We start from the raw sequence: 21,924 nt of genomic DNA, 5'->3' as shown, positions 1-21,924 counted from the left end.
TTAGAAACCCAGGGTGACAGCTTAGCTTTGATAATGGAAGAAGATTATGACAGTTAACATAGCCTAACATGGATAGTGGGAACAAAGTTATCTTAGCATTGATTATCAAAACAGTTGGTCATACAATGGGTGTTATTGCAACCAGTATGTTATATTCAATGGTGCAGCAGAGGGCAGTGTTATCCAAAAAGTGTGATCATCCGCGCCTTTGTGAACTTCTCAACTGTCTGTGCTCACTTAGGAGATGATTCTCATCAGATTATAAAATGAGATGTGTTCAGATGGTGTTTTAAGGTGGATCAGTCAAGGTGACAATCAAGCTAAGAAGAGGCAGATTTTCTTGAACATTTTACACATATTATAGTTTATTTGGAAAACATTAGCGGCATGGTGATCGACTGGTTAGCATGTCCGCCTCACAGTCCAGAGGTCGTGGATTTGATCCCGGCTCCAGCCTCCCTGTGTGGAGTTTGCATGTTCTCCCCGTGCCTGCGTGGGTTTTCTCTGGGTACTCCGGTTTCCTCCCACGTTCCAAATACATGCATGGTAAGTTGATTGGACACTCTAAATTGCCCCTAGGTTTGTTTTGTTTGTTTGTCTCTGTGTGCCCTGCGATTGGCTGGCAACCAATTCAGGATGTCCCCCGCCTACTGCCCGAAGACAGCTGGGATAGGCTCCAGCACTCCCCGTGACCCTTGTGAGGATAAGCGGTATCGATAATGGATGGATGGAAAACATGAATATTATCGTGACGAAAAAGGTGAATTAAGTCCAAACTTTTGGTGGGCTCAGGTAATGACCAATCGTGGCTCAGCTTGCGAATATCCCGTGACCAAAGGCAGAAAACAGGTGAGCCGTGATTTGTTGTTACCTGAGCAACTGTGATGTCATTTTCAGTCGACAGCAAGTAAGCCCCACTGAGATGGATTAAAACAGGTGGGTTAATCTGTTTAATTCTTATTTCGTAAATGCAATATTAATCAGAATACCTCGTATACTATACAATACTAATACTAGTGGGGCCGCATGGAACATATCATAAAGAAAAATTTGAGTTGACTTTCCTTCTAAATGTTCCCTACAGCAATTAGCCCAATTCGATGGTTATTTTAAGATGGAACGGCAGATAAAGGTAATATGCCAAACTATTTACAAAATATAATTGTTTGTATGTAAACTATTCCTATTGTTTGAAAAAGTGATGAATAGTCAAGCTTTTGGCATCTTATAACTATGGAGCGCCTGTCTTCACTATAACAATTAGCCCAGTTTGATGATTGTTTTAAGGTGGAACGGTAGATAAAGGTAAGAACTGAGCAAAATATTGTAGTTTATCTGTAAACTATTCACTTTATTATGAAAAAGTGAATAAAGTCACGATTTTCAAGTGAAGAATTTTGTCATATGACAAAATTCGTGTGAAAGTTTACACAATGAGCTTCAACTATTTACCAAAAAATATACAGTTCATATGTAAATTACTCCAATTATTAGAACAAGAGGTGAATGAAGTTAAACTTCGTTCCCTACCTCTCAATTGTCGCAATTTAATTGAAAATTATCAATTTTTGGGCCGACTTTTTTTTAAGATAGAACTGCAGGTAAGGGGCAGTCGATCAAGAAGACAGATTATATTATGAATATTTTTTATTTATTTATTTTTATAAACTATGACACCTTATTTGTAATATATTCTTGTAATTACAAAAGGCATACTTGAACTAAGTCAAACTTAAGTTCCGGTGACGTCCCGGCGGAGGAGTGCCTCCTTAACAAGCCGAGTGCTGGCACTTGAGCGTGAAAAAGGGCGGGGCCAGAAGCCTTTTGGGAGGGAGAGAAGAAAAAAGTAAAAAAAAAAAAATCACGTGTTTGAGATCAAAGGAGATACGCTTTGTAGAGGAAGGCGGGGGGTAGGAGGGAGGGGTGAGAAAGAAAGGGGGGTGGGAAGGAGGAGGGGGGGGGGTTGAGCGAGGGACGGAGGGGGAGGAGGCTTGAGCAGCAGCCAGTGTCATTGACAGACTCTCAGTGAACTAAACACGCTCCCCCGGTGTGTTTCCGCACATTTTCGCTCCTGATCCCTCCTCCCCTTCAAAAAAAGAAAAAAAATCGTATTTCGGCGCACCGCACTACGGTCTCGCCTCGCGTCGGCCATGCCGTACCGCTCGGCGCCGCAAAGCCAACCGGCGAGATGATAACGACGACTACCGCGACTACCAGGACGACTACCAGGACGATGCTGCTGCTGATGCCGACGATGGTGGCGCCGTGGCGGGGCGGCTCGGAGCGGGACTACCCCCACGAGCACCAGCACCAGCACCAGCACCAGCACCAGCACCAGCACCAGCACCAGCACCAGCACCAGCACCAGCACCACTACCACTACCACCATCCCGGCTCGTCGGCGGCGGCAGCGCTGCTCTTCCTCGCCGCCGTGCTGGCCGCCGAGCCCCGCGTCGCTCTCGCCAAGGATACGGCCTATGTGGAGGTGGTCCTGTTCGAGTCCAGCGCCAACGGGGATTACACCACGTACACGACGGGCTTGCAGGGACGCTTCTCCAAGGCTGGAGCCACCATCAGCGCCGAGGGGGAGATCGTCCAAGTACGTGTCAGGTGTCTCGAAACACGCTGCTTTCTATAACTTTTCCTTGGCGGAGGTTGACAGGAGGAGTGCGTGCATGTGTGTGTGCGTGTGTGATGATGGTACGACTTTGCAGCCCAATGCGGTCACAAGATGGCTTCTATCTGGTGAAATTCATTCACGCTTGCAACTTTTCTTCGTTTGTCATCCAACTAAAGTTTGTGGAGTTTATTTCTGTGTTTTGTGTACTTGGGGTGCACGCACGCGGTGTTTTGCCTGGTGCAAAAAAAAAGTTTGTTTGGGAGTTTTTTTGAAGGGGGGGTCTACTACTTCCGGCGTTGCACACAGAAAACACGATGGTGCGTTCAGGTGCGCAAGGTTTAGTTTTAAGTTGAGCGTGTTCAAAACTCGCCTCTTGCTTAACGTTGCGTTAAGAGCGCCTCGTAAATGTCTAATGTTACAACTTATTATTTTGTTAATATAAATATTTGAAACAAGGCCCCATTGTGAAGTTGATAAGTTTTATAATACTTGTTTGTTGTCATGTTTACACCTTTCATGTACCGTATTGACATCGCGTTTAATGACTAATTGACAGACTAGACTGCCAATTAACCATATACACATAATATTCAACATGTATACAACTCTAACATACCGCAGTCACGTCACACTGAATATCTAAGTAACAGTGTTTGGACCTCCAATTAACCGTATTTACTTAACATTTAATGTTGCGCAAGATATGTGTCATTTAACGCGTTCATACCTCGAATGTACCATTATATTTCACAACAATACAATAATGCACGATATTTCGATCAATATTAATGTGTATACACCTTAAATGTAGTATACTGACATCAGATGTGAAGTCCAAGCACATTGAAATACTATTCAATGACTATAAACATCCAATGTACCATAGTTACATCGATATTACACCTCGTGTAGGATATTTAGTGTATGCTGTGGGCTTAATGTACCATATTTATATATCTTTCTCTAATTTCTAGCCCTCTAATGTAACATTAGCGTATTTAATGTCTATTACTCAAATTGACCATATTTACAATGAACGCACCATACGCAATGGCGAGTTCAAGTGCTCGACTTTTGTTGCGGCGAGTTTATCATTTAGTTTTTTTTTGTCCTGCCTCATGGAATTGGCTGCCATTGCGTTGAACGTGGCTCGTAAATCTCGGATGTTGTTTTTACAAATATTTGATCGGAAGCCCGATTGCGGAGCTGATAAGACTTTGAAATGGTTGTAATGTTTGTCGTAATGTGTTATTTGACTGTTGTGCGCACATGGAGAACATAGCTAGCAGTTTTGTCACTGTTTTGGATGTACGTCGGGATATGCTAAGAAACATGGGGGGGCTATAACCTCCAGAAAACAAGCCATATTGAACACAGCAGGCACAACCAATGTATTATGTTTAAATGATGATTTTATGTGCGCGTGCGTGCGTACGTATAGTAGCACTTTGCGAGTCTTTTGCTTGGCTTATTTTAGCATAGCTTAGCAGGTACACTGCAAGTGCCCAATGAAGTGCCCTTGTATGAACAATTTGGCCTGTTGACATCGCAGATGTAGACCAACATTAGCTGGAACTACTTGACACTTTTTGCCTGCGGTATATTTAGACCATATTTAAAGGGATAATTTACTAATTTTGCAATTTTCAGCAGTAAAAAGTCACTATTTTGTCTATAATGAATTTGATAATGTCATTATTTTTCATGCACAACTAACACATTTAAAAACACATTTTGCCACCTGTTGTCAGGTAACAACCAATCACAGCTCAGCTTGTGAATGTGAGCCGTACTTTACCACATTGACATCATACTGAATCTATATCCCTCTAATGTAGCATGTGTGCGTCATATTAAATTCTATGCGCCCACCGAGTTCATCGCTGTGGCGAGAGTGACACATGGCGGGATGAAAAATGTCTGCCGCTCGTGTTTCTCCTCCTTCGTGGCCGTTTTGGCGCCGCCCGGCAACCACGCGCGCGCGGCGGACGTCGGCTTTACGTCGGAAAACCGCAGGCAGTCTATTTAGGTTTGCCCTAGTGTAGCCGTCGACCACTTGGAGGCGGCCCGTGTTTGCTCTCCGCTTATAATGACAGTTTTTTTGGGGTTTATTTTTTTTTGCATACGTATGATTGATGCATGTGATGACCTGAAGAGTACAGTTAGCTACACTGTTGTTGTAGCGCGCGGCTGGAGAGAAAATATTTGGGCTGTCTGGAGTGACCTCTCGGGATGTTTTTATAATATGGACTTTTTTTTTGAGTTTGTGGATTATGTGTAGTTGTTTATTTCTATTGTGCAAGGTGTAACAAGCAAGAGAAGCCATCACTTTAATCAAATGACACTTGTACTGTATCTGACTGCACATGCCATGGACTATTTTTTTGACTGTGGATTTTTTCTAGTTGTTTATTTCTATTGTGCAACATGTAAGAAGCGAGAGAAACCATCACTTTAATCAAATGACACTTATACTGGATCTCACTGCACATGCTATGGACTATTCTTTTGACTTTGTGGATTATTTGTAGTTGTTTATTTTTCTTGTGCAAGGCTAGCAAGTGAGAGGAGTAGCAAGTGAGAGGAGCTGTCACATTTATCCTTTGACACTTACAATAGCAATGACTGCACATGCCAAGAACTATTTTTTTTGGACTGTGTGGATTATTTCCAGTTGTTTATTTCAATTGTGAAAGTGGCGGTTAACATGAATAACTGGCGAGAGGAGCCGTGGTATTAATCACATCACATGACATACATTTCATGCACACATGACTGCATGATATGGATTGTTTTTTTACTAGTGTGGATTATTTCTAGTTGTTTTGGTTCTTTCTATTGTGCAAGGTGGCTATTATCATTCCTAAGTAGTGAGACGAGCCATCATATTTGTCACATGACACTTACATTGTATGTACACATAACGAACTACATTCCATGGATCAGTTTCTTTTTCGACTTTGTGAATTGTTTCTAGTTGTCATGGTCAGTTCTAATGTGCAAAGTTGTGGTTGTCATTGACAACTGTTGAGAGGAGCAATTTCATAATCAAAAGATGTGCACGTGCCAGTGCATTCTACTGCCTTTTTTTTTGGTGGATTTGGGGACTCTATGGATTATTTGTAGCTGTTCTGGTTATTTCTATTGTACAAGATGGCAGGTAGCATTAGTAACTAGTAAGAGATCGCATTAACCACGACACATTGTAAGCGCACGTGTGTGTGTGTATTTTATTGTGTGGAGTATTTCTAGTAGTTCTGTTTATTTCTTTTACCCAAGGGTGCAGTTATTAATAACCGTAAAAGTGAGCAAACACATTCATTATATGATGTGTACATTACATGTGCCCGATCTTGTAGTCTTATTGGTTTTGTTTTACTTTGCCGATTATTTCTAGTTATTGTATGCATTTCTTTGATGCAGGCTTGTTGTTAACATGATTATCTAGCATCGAACGATCACATTACAGTAACATGGTGGGGTATTTGGGAGGGCTGCATAGGGCTGGGCGATATGACCTCAAATCAATATCACGATAAATTGGGCAGTTTTACCTCGATAACGATAAATGCATGATAAATTCCCCCCCGTGGACCACTGTATATTTATGCCATCTGAAAATAACTGCAGGAAATGCAAATTAACTGCTTTTTCATTGAATTTTTGACCAACTGGCACACTTTACTTTAACCATTCAAGTATAAACATTCATAATAGCTTGTATGACTTGATCAATGTCACATGGCGGTAATGTCTTTGTGGAGGTAATGTCTTTTGTAGACAAATATGAATAATGCCATGTGCAAAGGAGGTAGTGTGGCTGTGTAACCGAAATGATAACATTAAAAAAATGTCAGTCCAACACTAATAAAAGATTGCAAATATCTACTGTCAAATGAAAGGTAGACAATGTTTGGCATCTTTTCAACATACATTTTAACTAGTGCCATAGCCCATGTGCAAAAATGACAATGTAACACTGATGATTAAAAGCAAGAGGGGCTTAACTTGTGATGGCGACAAGATTCTCTTCTTTGAGGTCAGATGTGAAGTCTGAAGAGAGCATCAGTCTCGGGCCCTGTGCGATCATCTCTCCTGTTTTATCATCAGGAAAATATGCGGTCTCGAGCACTCAGCTGCGCAGTTGCCACTTGTCGTCTACTGCACAGTCAGGCTCATATAGGGCTCCAATGGTGCGACTTGACCACAGGTCGGATGTGGCTGCAAAATGCTTGAAACGTCTAAGCTCGGCAGCGACATTCTCCCTCTTAGTGTTGGACATGCTGGGAAGCACTGTTTGCAAAAATATTTTCGCGATGGTACGGTGTACTTTCATGAGGCGTTTAAACACCGTGCGCTCCACTGGAGCCATATCCTTCGCTTTGTGGTAGGCTATCGCATTGGTTATTTCTATCCACCAAGACGTTCTCTCACTTAGTGTCGGCCCTGCAAATGTCTCTGTTATGGGCTGCTGTCTTTGGGTGGCACTTCTCGAACCTTGCTTCTCACTTTGAGCATTTCCCGCATCTTCAAACTCAACAGCATGTGCTGTAGGTGGTGAAAAGGTTGGACGTGTTTGCTCAGCTTTGTGGAAGCCAAAATACTTCCAAACGACAGATGTCGAATTTCTCTTCGCGGCAGGCACAACAGGATCACCTCAACTAACGTTACTTCGTCTTCAGTTGTCAGCCGCTTCTTCATTTTAACCATCAGGTATTTCTCTTCTTATTCAAAAAGGATGGGTGGAGTCACGTGACTACACCGTCTTAAAGGGGAATGAACATGGCCTACTAGCACACACAATTAAAACAGACAAAAACCACTTTTATTTTCTTTTTCATTAAAACACTGAATTTACCGACATGGTTAAAATGATGTCGGTTATTGTAGTAAATTTTTGTAACTGTAAATTTTCGGCGTATCAACCAGGCCTAGGGCTGCAACAAGCAATTATTTTCTTAATAGATTTTGTCATTATATTTAATTAATTTAAATACAATTAAATGTTTTAAATAAAATGATATCCCTTTATTCCAAATCAGGACATTATTTTTGAATGACAGTACACAAAAATGCACAAACATAAACTGATAACGATTTAGTTACTGGTTTGGTCTGTGACATCCATCAGAAAATAGGCAAAAATGTTGATCACTGTTTTCCAAAGTAAAAGCCGCCGTCATATGTCTTAAAAAAAAGACCCAATTTATCGCGGACTACAGAAATCTGTCAAGATTTACTGTTAAGAGGCTGAAATGATGATTTGGACAATTTGAAGTTAAAAATGATCCATCTATTATCAAAATAGTTGTTGTTAAATTTGATAATTGATTAGTTGTTCTCAATTAATTGTTGCCCCTCAAGTATTTAGTCATTTGGGGGGCCCAATACAAACCTAGTCATGAACCTCACTTGCACTTTGTTGTTGTTTAATAAGGTACAATCCAAAATTTCCCCCCAATTAATCAGCTGGCCGATGTAATCGGTTAATATTAGCCCTCTTCAAAACATTTTTTTCCAATTTTTCATCCACATTATTTTGTTACAACAAGATAATGACATTTAAACAAACTAGGTATGTTCGGTACTACTTTTTTTTTTCCAGACTGATACCAATATGAGTAGTCACTCTTTGAGTACTTACCGATACAGAGTACTGGTACACCTTGTACTTTTGATATACTGTATTCCATTTCATGTAACACAATGACAACCATTTCTGATGCAGATGATGATTCGCCAATGGGTCAAACTGCCGCAGTATAACGCCAACTACTGCCGAGGAGGACTTACTTAATGTCAGATTTTGTTTTGCCTTAAATATCTGTGGCTGGAATCGTCAGTCTCCAGGAAAACCTTACAGATACCTTAAAATAAGGCTGTTTTCAGTACTCGCCCATCCTTAAAGGCCTCGACTTACCAATCGGCCCTCGGAAAGTCGGTAAAAGCCGTCTGTTTGGTGTGTCTCGCAGCGTTGTAAAGTCAGAGCCGTCTGGGGGGGTGTTCGGCCGATTCAACATGTAGAATCGCGTCGGGCTCTCGGGACAAATAACCACTGTGATTGCCTGTTAGCTAGCAAATCAGGTCACTGGACAAGAACTGTAGTGACGAATGCAGACAAACGGTGAAAATCGAAGCTTTTCCTCAAGAATTAAATAAACTTCGGTAATTTTTCCCATCTCCTCTATGGACATCATGGCTGGCTAGACAGAAGAGCGCATAAAAAAAGGCCGCCGTTATTCGACATCGCTGTGAAAGGCTATGTCGATCGAGTGATACAAGGCAAACTATAGGAAGCTATTGAGACACAGCTGGTTATACCAGGTAGGATTATTTTTATACTTGAGTTTATTTTCATACAGAAACCGTTCATAATTGTTTGGTAAATATACTAACTCCAATGGCATGGAGGGGTGAGGGGTGTACTACTCACGCATGTGCAAAAGGTCCAGAGTAGTCGACGTCTCCGTCGGCTTTTGCGGCGTGTTCTTCAGCCATTTCCCGGTCCGACATGCCGATTTATAGGCCGACGTGACAGTTGGTGTGTGGAGGCCTTAAAACAAACAGAAAAAAATTTGCAAAAATGGCTAATTTGTGCCAATTTTTCTCTCTGGTGTTAAGTTAAATACTGGAGGACAAAGTATTGTACAACAGCCAAATGTTCTGCCTGTAATTCATATCTTTGTTTTTTTTTTAAATGTTGCAAAAATATTTAGTTCAGTCGTTATATATTTTTTAAATTTGTTGGTCATTAATCAGTTATCAGAATATAATTTGGCCAAATATCAGGATCGGCTTTGAAAAAATCCATGTGGTCCAGGAAAGCAAAAATATTTAGTTCAGTCGTTATATATTTTTTAAATTTGTTGGTCATTAATCAGTTATCAGAATATAATTTGGCCAAATATCAGGATCGGCTTTGAAAAAATCCATGTGGTCCAGGCTCTAGTTCTTGCTTCTGACTTGTAAAAAAATAAGCAATAAGACTCTGACGGGGTTAAGCTCAGCGCCATCCGCCACTGCTATACCTTTCGGAGCTGGCAGGACTTGTGTCGCGCCGCATTTAGACTATAATGACAGCTCTGGTGGTTTGAAAAGGCATTTAGCGCTCCGTCTCCTGCCCGCCGCATGCTGGAAAGCCCAAAAGCTGGGCCATAATGGGCCTGTCCCAGACGGGAGGTGCCACAGAGTGGGACAACTCCCAGCAGCAGCGGTGGCGGCGGCAGTGGTGGTACGCGAGCGAAAGTCTGGAGCTAGCTGCTCTCTCCGTTTCGCAGCTGGATTTGACTTTCATGTGCGGGCCAAAGTCAAACCCCCTCTCCTCTCCCCACTCCCCCGACTCTTCACTCCTTTTGATGCCGCCGCAAATTTGTCAGCACATGACCTCAGCTGATGCTTTCCACTACTTCATTACTCGCTCGAACTGATGACTTGACACGAAAACGTTGGGGTGACCAACATAGAGGTGTGGTGGTTGGGGGCAGTTGGGGACTGGCTATGAACTGGAAGCCGGCCTCGAATAAACACCCTCTTGTTGATGCAAAATGTGACGTAGGCGCAGTGAGCTGGTGAACTAGTTTTCTGTCTGAAGAGGGCAAAATGACGTCGGCTGGATGGAAATTACTCTGCTCAATATGATTATGGAGTAGAACCAAAAGACTGTTTTCTTTTGTTTTCCATCTAACACTCTCCTAATATTTGTGTATTTTGTAGCAAGTATTTCTTAGGACATTTTCATAAAATATATGCGAATATATTTTTGCTCTTTTTTTTTTGTTTTCAGCTAACATTTTTTTCTAGTTTGGTATTTTTCAGGTAATATTTCTGTATTTTCTATGTATTTTCTTCTTGTTTGTTTTCATGTAGTATTTTTTTTTGCCCCTCATATTTTTGTATAATATTTTTGTGTCAGCAATTCTTTCCCTATTTTTTGGTAGAGTATTTTTCAGCTAACCACTTTCTATTTTCAGTCCAGTGTTTTTCACATTTCACATCAGCAACTATGTTTTTATTGTTTGTTTTATATTTTTCTTCTAATATTTTGGTATTTCTCAACTAACATTTTCAATTTTTTGGTCTTTTGTTTTGAAATGTCTAATATTTGCATATTTTGGGGTCTAACATTTGCATATTTTGCAGATATTTTTGGTCGAATCGTTTTTTTGCTGATATGTTTGTATCTTCTGTGAAATGCTTTTGTATTTCTCGTCTGAAAATTCATCCAGTGTTTTTGTATTTGTATTTAATTTCTTTGTCCAATATTTGTGTATTTCTTCATTTAAAATTTTTGGGGAAGATTTTTATATAATATTTATTTTTGTATGTAGTTGTGTCTTTTTCCACAGAATAATTTGGTATTTCCCTTGTAAAGTTTTTTTTTTGTATTTTTCTTCAGACATTTTACCCAATTTGCGTATTCTTTTTACTCAAATATTTTTTTTGTTTTTCACCACATAAATTTTCCTAATTTCATTTTTTCAACATATAGTTTTACATTTTTGGTTTGGTCTTTTTTGTATTTTTCAGCAAATATTTGTTTTTTGTTAAGTATCCTATAATGAGAAAAACACAATAAAAACCCATTGTGTGACATAAACCCAAGACCACCGAAAAAACAATCTCAGTTGCGATTTAACATGCGATTATTTTTTTTCAATGTCCTCTTCACATACAGTATATTCAAAGGAACCATGAATTAAAATGAAAGACAGTTTATCTACTTAACACTTTGACTTGTGGTCTTTTAATGTTTGATTTGAAAATTACAATCTATGACATTGCGATGCCGATTTGTATTTTGAAATTCAGCCTAAAGTACAACTAACAAAAATAATCTTGGTAATCATCAGAAACGAGTGAGTTGTTTGGACTTGACTTTTCACGTCTCTCTCTGCATTTAATGAAACATGGCCGAAAGGTTGTTTCGTCGCCCACATTTTCATCCCGGTGACATGGTGGGGGCCGCGAAAAACAAAGGGGCGAGGGAGTGGAGGGTCACGCTGCCACAATGTCCGCCAGCGGCTCGGCGCGCTTTGTTGTAGTCCAGGAATGTGCTGACTAACGACGACATCGGCCTACTCTATTGTTGTGCTTTTTCTTTTTTTTTTTTTTTTTTTTTGGCCAATAGACAGTCGGAGGTAGCTGAGGGAGAGTCCTGCGTTATCACACGTCGGCTCGCTCCTTAAGTTCAAGAACATGAGGTACAAAGGTCTTTAGTTTGTCGTTGCATCATTATCAGCCTCGTGTCTTAGAAGGAAAAAAAAAAAAAAAAAAAAAAAAATATATATATATATATATATATATATATATATATATATATATATATATATATATATATATATATATATATATATATATATATATATATATATATATATATATATATATATATATATTTTTTTTTTTTTTTTGTTGGACAAAGAAAGGACTAGAAGTCGGGCATGGTTCCCAGGGCATAGTTTGTGAGTTTTTCAAAGGCACCGTCATTCGTCATATTGATGTACACATGTATCCATCCCTTGAATGGACACTCTAAATTGCCCCTAGGTGTGATTGTGAGTGCAGATGTTTGTCTCTGTGTGCCCTGCGATTGGCTGGCAACCAATTCAGGGTGTCCCCCGCCTACTGCCCGAAGACAGCTGGGATAGGCTCCAGCACGCCCCGTGACCCTTGTGAGGATAAGCGGTATCGATAATGGATGGATGGATGGATGTAACCATCCGTCCTTGGAGATACTTCCGGAGCCTTCCGGGCTGCAACACAATGAGGCCGCACGGTTGAGGGATTGGTTGTGTTCTGTCCACGGGCAATACACCGCCAGGTTAGCATTCAATGGGATGCGCTTTTACACGCAAAACAAAGTTTGACGCTATCTTCTAATCCGGCTTTTACCAGGAAATCAAAGGCAAAGTTATTGCATGACAAAGACGGAAAAAAATGATGGAAACTAGATGAATGTGAGACAAAAATATTAGCTAGAAGAATTACACATGAATTACACAAGAAATTGATCAAAAATCGCCCAAATTCCACAAAGATCTGAATGAAAGTGAATTAAAAAAAAAATACTGCTGGAAAAAATAAGCAAATATTAGCAAAAAATATTAGCTGAAAAATAAAATAGTATGATACAATACAATACAAGTTTATTGATATAGCGCATTTCATAACAGCTACAGCTGTAACAAAGCGCTTTACATTACAATAACAAAATAGCAATAATATAACAAGTGAAAGCAATAAATTAAAACACAAAATACTATGTACAATAGACATGGGAAAACAGCAGAAAACTGTCAGTCTCACGTCGGATCAAAAGTAAAAAAAATAGAGATGTGTCTTCAAACAGGTTTTAAAATTGGATAGAGAGGGGACTTGCCTAACATTTAATGGAAGGTCATTCCAAAGGGAAGGACCAGCAACAGAGAAGGCTCGATCCCCTTAGGGGCTCCGCAGTACCTCAAGCAGCGCCTGGTCCGCAGACCCGAGGCACTGGGAATGTGCGTAGGAGTGGAGGAGCTCGGAGAGGTACGCCAGGGCAAGGACATTTAAAGATTTGTAAATAAATAGAAGCATCTTAAAATGAACCGTAAAATGCACTGGGAGCCAGTGAAGGAAGGCCAGAATTGGTGTTATGTGCTCCGTCTTCCGACCTCCAGTTAGGAGGCGAGAAGCAGCATTTTGGACCAACTGGAGACCTTTTGAGGGGTGACTGGCTGACTCCAAAATAAAGTGCATTGCAGTAATCTAGCCGAGATGTCCAAGTCTCCGTCAGGCAGAGGAACTCCACGTCATTGGAAAGAAATCCAAAAGCTCCCACAGAATAAACAATTTGTTTGTCAACAAACTGGCGCTCAACAATGCTATCCTTGTGGGAGCAACAGGCGGGCATATCTCCTCCGCTCGGCACAAATGTTAAGGAAAAAAAATGTAAGTTCAAAAATACATTTAAAGGAAAACTATGAAGTATTAGCTGAAAAAAGACAACTGTAAACATTTGCAATGTCGACAAATGATAGCAACGAATGGACTACCCCCTTCACCCTCCCCTGTCGGAGGTTCCGGCCTTCGTCCCACTCAGCCCCTGAACCCTGAACTGGGCGGGGGCGCAAAGGGTGAATAGCTGCCGGCCGGGAGTCATGCTGCGGGCGTAAAGCGCATCAATGCGCCGCCTGAGCAGATAGGATCAAGCCAGCCAGGGGGAAGGGGGCACGGGCGTGGCAGGGGAAGGCCCCGCGGCGCTGTGACGCTGGCTTGGCATTGCTCCACACGCTGACTTCAAAGCGTTTGCTGCCGCGGGGGCGGGAGTGCGTGAGGGCGGTGTACAAGTCATCTTCGGCTCAATCCCAAAACTCACACTACACTCTCTAAAAACAGTTGGGTTAAAAATAACACCATTTTGGGTCAAAAATGGACCGATCCACTACTTGGGTCAATTTGACCCAAGTTTCTGGGTTGATTTTGCAGAAAACAACCCCAAAAAATTGATAGTTTTGAACAAAGCAACCCCCAAAATTGGACTGTTTTGTACAAAGCAACTTAAGAGAGTGGGACAAATTGACCCAATTTTTGACCCAAAATGGTGTTATTTTTAACCCAACTATTTTTAGAGTGCACCCTACGGTCCTCATTGAAGTGTACATGTTGTAGAAGTCAGGTAGCGTTTGAGAGCGCATGTCACAAGTGTGACAAAATTGCAGAATTGGGACCGTGTGTGTTACGTCATGGACGTGGACCACTGTGTTGGTTCAGTTTCCCGCTATTTTGGTCAAACGTATAATGAATTACGATATTATTCAGAATAGCGACTAAAACAACTCAAACATTGGACTCAAAATAAAAGACAAAAAGGATGTACAATCTGTGATCAAATGACAATGATTGCGTTGCCATCCGAAATCTATGTCTTGCGTCTTCTTCTCCTTCGTGGTCTTTGTCATCTTCGTGTTCTACAGCTTGCGACGTCTTTGTCTGTTTGTTAGCTGTTGTTCTGTACACTGGATGGGACAAGCCAAAAACAACTTAACCTCTCAGGGTCACTTAAAAACAGTAACAAGGATAATTACGCTGAAAGCTAACCGTCTGAAATCTGATCACGCTTTATTAGTGACCCTTCCACCGTCTCTTGTCATACCGACACAAATCCTTTCAAAAATTCACCCAGGACGATCCGTCCATCTGATAACTCATTGACAGCTCTCATGAAGGATTTGTTCTACCAAAGGTTATTTGAAGCCCCGCCCGCTCCTCGCTTTGTGATTGCCGTCCGTCCCCTAAATAAGCGTCAACAGCTGCGCTCGTATTTATTCAGGGTTCACGGCGAGTTCGGCCTTTTTAGCTCCGCCGTTGCCACTCGGGGCTGGGAAATCGGGGGGGGATTTGTGTCACAAAGTCTTTGTTGGTCCCAGGACCGCTCCTGGCATGTGGACGCAGACAGAACACAGTTCATAGCGCCATTTAGCTTACTCGGCATAGTGAACACACCGGTGCTTATTTTTTTGGTCATCTGGAGCTGTGAAATGTCTGCGATTCAAACCTGGGGGGAATCTGCTCGCTGAGACGCTCCACTGCTAAAAGCGCAAACTTCCTGATCCAGAATGAGTTCTTGCATTGTTTTTATTGGGTCTTGGGTTGTCTTAACACAGCGGTTCTCAAAGGGGGTCCCTGAGGCGTAGCTTGGGGCAAGGTCATCAAATACTTCGTAATAAATTGTTGGATCATTTTTTTATGTGACTTTTTTAACGTTAGCTGCTGAATCTGAAGTTTCCTTATCGTACGATACAACATGGAACCCTTTGTTCGCACCATTGTCTTGATTCCGTTGTTTCATTTAAGAAGTTCTTCAGTTAGGGGTGTAAAATCCACAATTTTTTGTTGAGTCAAAAACAGCAGAACGTGTTCTCAACCTCAACTATGATGACGACCTGAATTGTTGACACTAACGTAAAAATTGCAACTTACGATTCATCCTGAAAGCCTTTGTCTGCACCTTGGTCACTATTCCATTCTTCCATTTAGGAAGTTCTAAAGTTAGTGGTATAAAATCTTCATTTTTTGTAAATACTAAAAACAATAAAGCATTCTCAACCTAAACTATAACATCAACCGGAAATGCTCAAGTTAGCTTCAGAATCTGAAGTTTCTGTGGTACGATTCATTTACTTAGGAAATTCTTAAATTAGTGGCGTTAAATCTTTTTTTTCGTTTTATTTTGTTAATAGTAAAAACAAAATGCATTCTCACCCTCAAATATGATGACAACTACAAATGCTAACATTAGCTTAAGAATTGAAGTTTTCCTATTTTTTGACTCATCCTGAAAGTCTTCATCTGCACCCTGATAACAATTTCATTGTTTCGTTTAAGAAAGTCTTACATTTGTGGTATAAAATGCTCCATTTTTGTTAATAGGAAAAACAACCAGACACTTTCTCACGCTCAGCTAAAGTGACGACCAGAAGTGCTAACTTTAGCTCAAGAATTGAAGTTTCCTTTCTTACGACTGTCATCCTGAAAGCCTTTGTCTGCATCATGGTCACAATTCCATTGTTTATTTTATGAAGTTCTTCATTCAGCGGTGGGTGTTAAATCCTCAATTTTTGTGTTGATATGAAAAAACAATGAAATACGTTCTAAGACTAAACCATAACATCAACCAGAAAAGCTAATATTAGCTTCAGAATCTGAAGTTTCCTTATCGTACGATTCCTCCTGAAAGCCTTCATCTGAACTATAGTTAGCAATTTTTGTGTCATTTACCGTATTTTCCGGACTATAAGTCGCGGGGTTTCCCCCCCCCCCAACTTTTCGATTTATACTCTGGAGCGACGTGTGAAATTAGCAACACATTATATCGTATCCCTTTCCTTTTCAAGGTCAGCAAACGATACACCAAACAACCACAGGAGGGCGTACTAAGGCTGCATATAAACCTGCATTACATATTGACTATACTACGGGCAGAATAACCTGTAGTGTATATCATTTCACATGTTATTGTAACCCACATTAAGAAACATAGAAATAAATCTTAAAAGCTTTTAAAATGCATGAATAATTTAAATGGTTAACATTTAATATTGTGTTAAATAAGTAATTAAAATAGTATGATAAAAAGACAATTTGACTGTCTATCAATCCATCTATACAAAATGTGTCCTGATCCTTTAAAAGGCGCCGTGCCTGGCAGTGCATGGTCTTGCATCATCAGCCAGCCACACATACACACACAAGCACAAGAGCGGAGGAGAGAACAGATAATTACCACCGAATACAAAAATAGTTTTGGAGACTTGGAAACATTCTACATGGTCGGCGATAAATAAAAGACTTATTTAATCGATCTACGACAGTTTTGGTGAGTTTAAAGTTATCTTACCATAGTAATTTTCTTGGAATGCGACATGTGTGGATGTTAGCTAAATGTTACCATCGTAGCTCGGTGGAAATAATGTGTACTAAGCGCACAATTTAATTAATTTGATTTATATGGACACATTTATTTGCGTTGCGCGACAGAGACAACTTGGATTCCGAGAGGAGGGTGGGGCAGACTTATACTCCAGTGCGACTTATATATGTTTTTTTTCTTCTGTATTATGCGTTTTATGGCTGGTGTACTTGTACTCCGGAGCGACGTATAGTCCGGAAAATACGGTACAAAGTTCTTATGTCATCCTAAATTTCCTGTACTGATTACCTTTATTCACAGTTTTATAACATCCTATAACATCTTTGTTCCAGTTTCTTTCAGCATTTTGTTGACTAATTGGTAAGGTCTTACGTGATCGTTCCTCTCTGAGGTTTATTACAGGTTCCACTTTCAAAATATTTTTTGTCGGGCGCAGTGTAATGGAAACACACTGACGACGACTTGTCAAGAAAGAGCACGCTGGGAAGACTAGGGGAAGGACGGAAAAAGCCGGGGGCCAATGCAGCCCTTTGCTGCATCCCACAGGCATGTGACACAGCCAAGTTGTCACCCCGAGGGCGACGCTTTGCATCCCGCAAAAGCATCTGGAAGTAAACATGCCGCGGAATGCGACATTTGGACTGCGGCCTGGCTTTGAAGTGCACAAAAGATCAAAGGAGTGCGGCAGGGATCTTTAATTTGCACGTCGCCTGATTAAACGCTGGCCATGTGACTCAAATATAGCTCTTCTCTCGGCGTATGTGGAGGAATTTTTAGAAATAGTCCTTTTGTTCTTAGCATGGTTGTCTTCTTAGCTTTGCTAAAACAGTGGAGGCAGACAGTGGTGGGAAGTAATGAAGTACAAATACTGTTATTGTACTTCAGTAGATTTTTCTGTACTTTGATCCAAGGCACATATTTTTTTACTTATAAAAATCTCACTGCAGAACACCAAGCAAAAAGCCACAAAGGTATACTGGAATAATGATAATCTTGTCTCAGTTTGATTTACATCTGGGCCTATGTACTTGAACGCAAAGCTAGTAGAGTGGACCAGCGAATTTTCTTCTTTTTCTTCTTCTTCTTCTTCTTCTTCTTCTTCTTACTCTTATTCTTCTTACTCTTATTCTTATTCTTATTATTCGTATTGTACATAGTTTTTTTTTATTTCGCTTGTAAGCAGAAAATTTAGATTTCGGCAGTGTTGTATGGTGGTAGTCGATCAACTCAACTCACTTCACAACAAGAAGCAGTTTGGCAGCAGGTGAACAATTCATTAAAAAAAGAGGCTTCACGCTGTTTATTGCCCCTGCCGTCAGAAATGTAAAGTCTAACAAAACATAAAACAACGGCAATAAAACATTGTGTATTTAAAACAAAACGCACCACTCGGCCTTTGTAATGTTCGATGTTCGACCACAATGCAAAACACCATAGACAGGCTAATAAAACTAGCGTTGATGTTGCGGTAGTTATAAACTTTAAAACAGTGGTTATTTTAACACATCAAGACAGACTGTAACAAGGTGTGTATTTTTCATCCTCTGTCAGTTGTGAAACTCTTCTTTGTGTGAGTCTCTGTCTGTATTGCGCTGCCCCCTGGTGTTCAAGACAAGCAGAATGTGAAATATGTACAAAGTTTGATGATACGGTTTAAGAACCACTGCCCTCCCACACTGCATAGCAAGCTGCAATGAGAGCAAAAGCCGATTTGGATTCTGTGCATCTTCTCCAAAAGCCAACCAATAACCGTCCTCCATGGCCCCCCGAGAGACCACGCTATGCCCACCACAGCTAGACCAACACATGGCCCTGGTTTAGAGGGTCCTCTTTTAACGAGAGGATATCCGGGCCGCTGTGGTATGCAAGCGACCCTGTGGATTCCTGACACGAGTGGCTTGCCTCAGAGGTGACTTTCAGACGAGCCAGACAACTGTTGGATTAACCGGGGACGCCCGCTCGTTGCTTGCTCGCTCGGCTTTGACTGCCGGCCAGCAGGAGGCAAAGTCAAAGTCTCCACCCTCATAGATATGATTTACATGTATTTTTGATTACGCTCCTGCTAAGTAAACCCACGTTTGTTGGGGAAGAGCATATCAGAGGGTCAGGGGAATTCAAGATTTGGGGGGCCGGTGGGGTTGTGCTCCCATCCCACATGAGCAGGACCAACTGGTTTGTCCCAATCTTGAAAGGGGACACCGCTATGGGATGCATACATCCCGAGAGAGGGGAGGTTGGGGCGGCACCTGTCCCCTCCACTCCTGGCGAACGTCAACAGCTCCCATTTATTTACATACATGCTTTGCCACCCCGCCCCCCCTTATTTTTCTGGCTGGCAAGAAAGACACAAAATACTTCCATTGGTGATTTGACTCCCCCAAAATGCTCTTAGAAGTGGCCGCTGGGAAAAAAAAAGAAAACAGGTCCATACACCAGCTGGCTTGATCGAAATGAAATCGGATGGACTTGACTATCATTAACTAGACGCACGAAAACATGTCAAGCAGCCACGTCTGAAATTGAACATCAAGTCGGCCATTTTTGTTTAAAGAAGCCATTTTGAAGCAAATTCCTTGGCTTCTAGTATTTTGGTCATCTACTAACAAAACTCAATTTGTTGTTAACGTTACAGTAAACCCAACTTTAATAGTTACTAAACAACATACGGTTTGACTTGAATTTACCTTCAAGACTGTTTATGTGCTCCGGTAGGTGCTACTATTTTGGTTGTCAGCACAGTTCAAATGGGTAATGTCTTCAATTGTTTCAAAGCAAACATGGTGAAGGGGCCTTTATCCGTTATGCTGCACACAAGTGGAATAAGCTGCAGAACAGAAGTGAAGTCAGCTCCAAGTGTAAATGTGTTTAAATCCAGGTTAAAGACTATGCTTTTTTTCCTCATACCTTCGATTAAGGTCTTTTAAGAATTAAAATCAATTTTGCTGTCCGTAATTTTAGAGCTATTTTTTCCCTTTACTTTGCATTCTTTTAATGATTCTTAGGAAGATACTTTTGTTCTTTGCATTTGAATGTCTTGAGCTATTTTTTGCAAATGCTTTTAGGTGTTGTGCTTTTGGTTGTGTGAAGCACATTGAGGTGCCTTGTGTATGAAATGTGCTGTATAAATAAAATCTGCCTTGTCTTTAATGTGCATCTATGAACCGAGGTAATTACAGTTACTTACCACCCTTAATTCCTGATGGGGATAAGGGAGGCTTTAAGTGGATGACTGATTGGGGGCACTGCGTATATTAGTGGGACTACAGTATTTTGGTAGTATTTGCCTTCAGGTAAACCTTTCTAAATGCTATTGTGGAGGCTTCTTTTGTGCGAGCCTCTCGACAAACTTTCACCCCCACCCTTGTAATCATTCTCAGATTCTTCCCTTAAAAGTGCCTCCTCCGTCTTCTCATCGCCGTCAGGTTGATGTTCTCATTTGCTTCTCCTTCTTCTCCTGGCGTCAATATGATCCTCATGGCATATTGCGTTTCCTCTTATCGGCATTGCTGTTATCAGTGGACACTGCACTGGGCCTCGGAGATGAGCTGGGGGTGGGAGGTTGAGGCGATGCGCATACGATGCTATCAGCTGCTGGGAGATTTCACCTGCAAGTTCACGGGTTTCCGGGGAAGAGAATGTCTTTATATCATGTCTTTTGTGACGTGTGCTTTGTTTTTCAGACCCCAAACTCTGCCTTTCTTTTTTTAAGTTTACTCCGTTTTTCAGTCGTTTACTGCACTTACAAACATTTAGGCTAAGTTATAGCGATTTTTAACGTTACTCTTTATCAGAACTCAAAATCAACATGTTTGGTTACAAAGGAAATGTAATGCTAACAGGGTTCGACGTTAAGGGCGGCCTGATGGCCTGTGGCCATGACACCGCTGTTACCCACCTTAAGACGCTGGCTTGACATGAACTAGTCCAAGCTAGTTTCAAGTCTTGGCATCCAAAAATGGCCAAAAAATGCTATTTTTTAGGGGACCGAATTACTGTTATCACCGAAACAACCCGACAAAAACAGGATTCTGTGATGGTAGCGTCATAGGGCTAGCTATGGCTAATTTGATCACTGCTAGCCTTAATACATTCATACAAATTTCCAGATTAGTCTGTCCAATAATGCACGGACACACAACTGTATCCGAAGTTGGAAATTTTAGGGCATCACAGCACTGTCATTACTGTTGTAACATTTGTGGGAGTCGGCATATGACTGGGCTCATTGAAGTATAGATAATGATGAATGACATTTTTAATCATTTTAGGGATGTTCAATACCACGTAATTTTCCAACCGATACCAGCACGAGTATTCACCTTTGAGTACTCAACGGTACTGAGTACCAATACCTCTAGTACTTTTGATATATACGATTTCATTTAGCACAATTACAAAAAATTGTGAACAGGGACCTTTTTTTCTGGCGAAGGTGATGATTGATGTGCCAAACCGCTGCACTATTGCACCAACCACTGCCGAGAAGCACTTACTTAATGTCAGATGTTTTTGTTTGCCTTAATTATCTCTGGCTGGTGTTGGCAGCTTCCACGAGTACCCGATACCTTAAAATAAGGCTGGTATCAGCCGGATACCAATCCCTGATATCGCCACTCCCCCATCCCTAATTTATTTTTATTTAGGTGTATATTGCCTTCATTTTAGTAAGGTTATCACATAGTCATAGCTATGAATTCAATTGTACATGATCAGTCAAACTTAACGTATTGTAGCATGACTATATGATGAGAGTATCACTTGAGGCCACCACAACTTGGCTTCCATAAAGTTTTAACCTTGTACCCTGCTAACCTGTCTGAAAATTCACAAAATTTAAAGAAATCCTTTCTTTTAGATAGGCATGAAATTGGACATTTTTATGGATCAAAAATGT

General features: G+C 40.9%; 1 protein-coding gene across 3 annotated transcripts in view; it reads left to right on the top strand.

Annotated features, from left to right (window-relative positions):
• The first annotated feature begins 862 nt into the window (after window positions 1-862).
• znrf3 (zinc and ring finger 3) overlaps window positions 863-21,924 on the top strand; it is an 86,714-nt gene continuing 65,652 nt past the window's right edge. Inside the window, exons 1-2 of one of the 3 annotated variants that reach the window (XM_086031845.1) lie at window positions 863-936; window positions 2,218-2,599. In XM_086031845.1, coding sequence (XP_085887971.1) covers window positions 2,234-2,599 — 366 coding nt within the window. In that variant the 5' untranslated portion in view covers window positions 863-936; window positions 2,218-2,233. Of the gene's footprint in view, window positions 937-1,043; window positions 1,133-1,985; window positions 2,600-21,924 lie in introns of those variants that run through there. The other 2 variants (XM_086031846.1, XM_086031844.1) reach the window with 2 other exon arrangements.

The sequence above is a fragment of the Filicampus tigris genome, chromosome 5, assembly GCF_054856515.1.
Source record: "Filicampus tigris isolate MCC_2025a chromosome 5, RoL_Ftig_1.0, whole genome shotgun sequence".
Classification (NCBI taxonomy): domain Eukaryota; kingdom Metazoa; phylum Chordata; class Actinopteri; order Syngnathiformes; family Syngnathidae; genus Filicampus; species Filicampus tigris.
The sequence above is the reverse complement of the archived record's forward strand: the minus strand, read 5'-3'. Positions and strand labels throughout refer to the sequence as shown.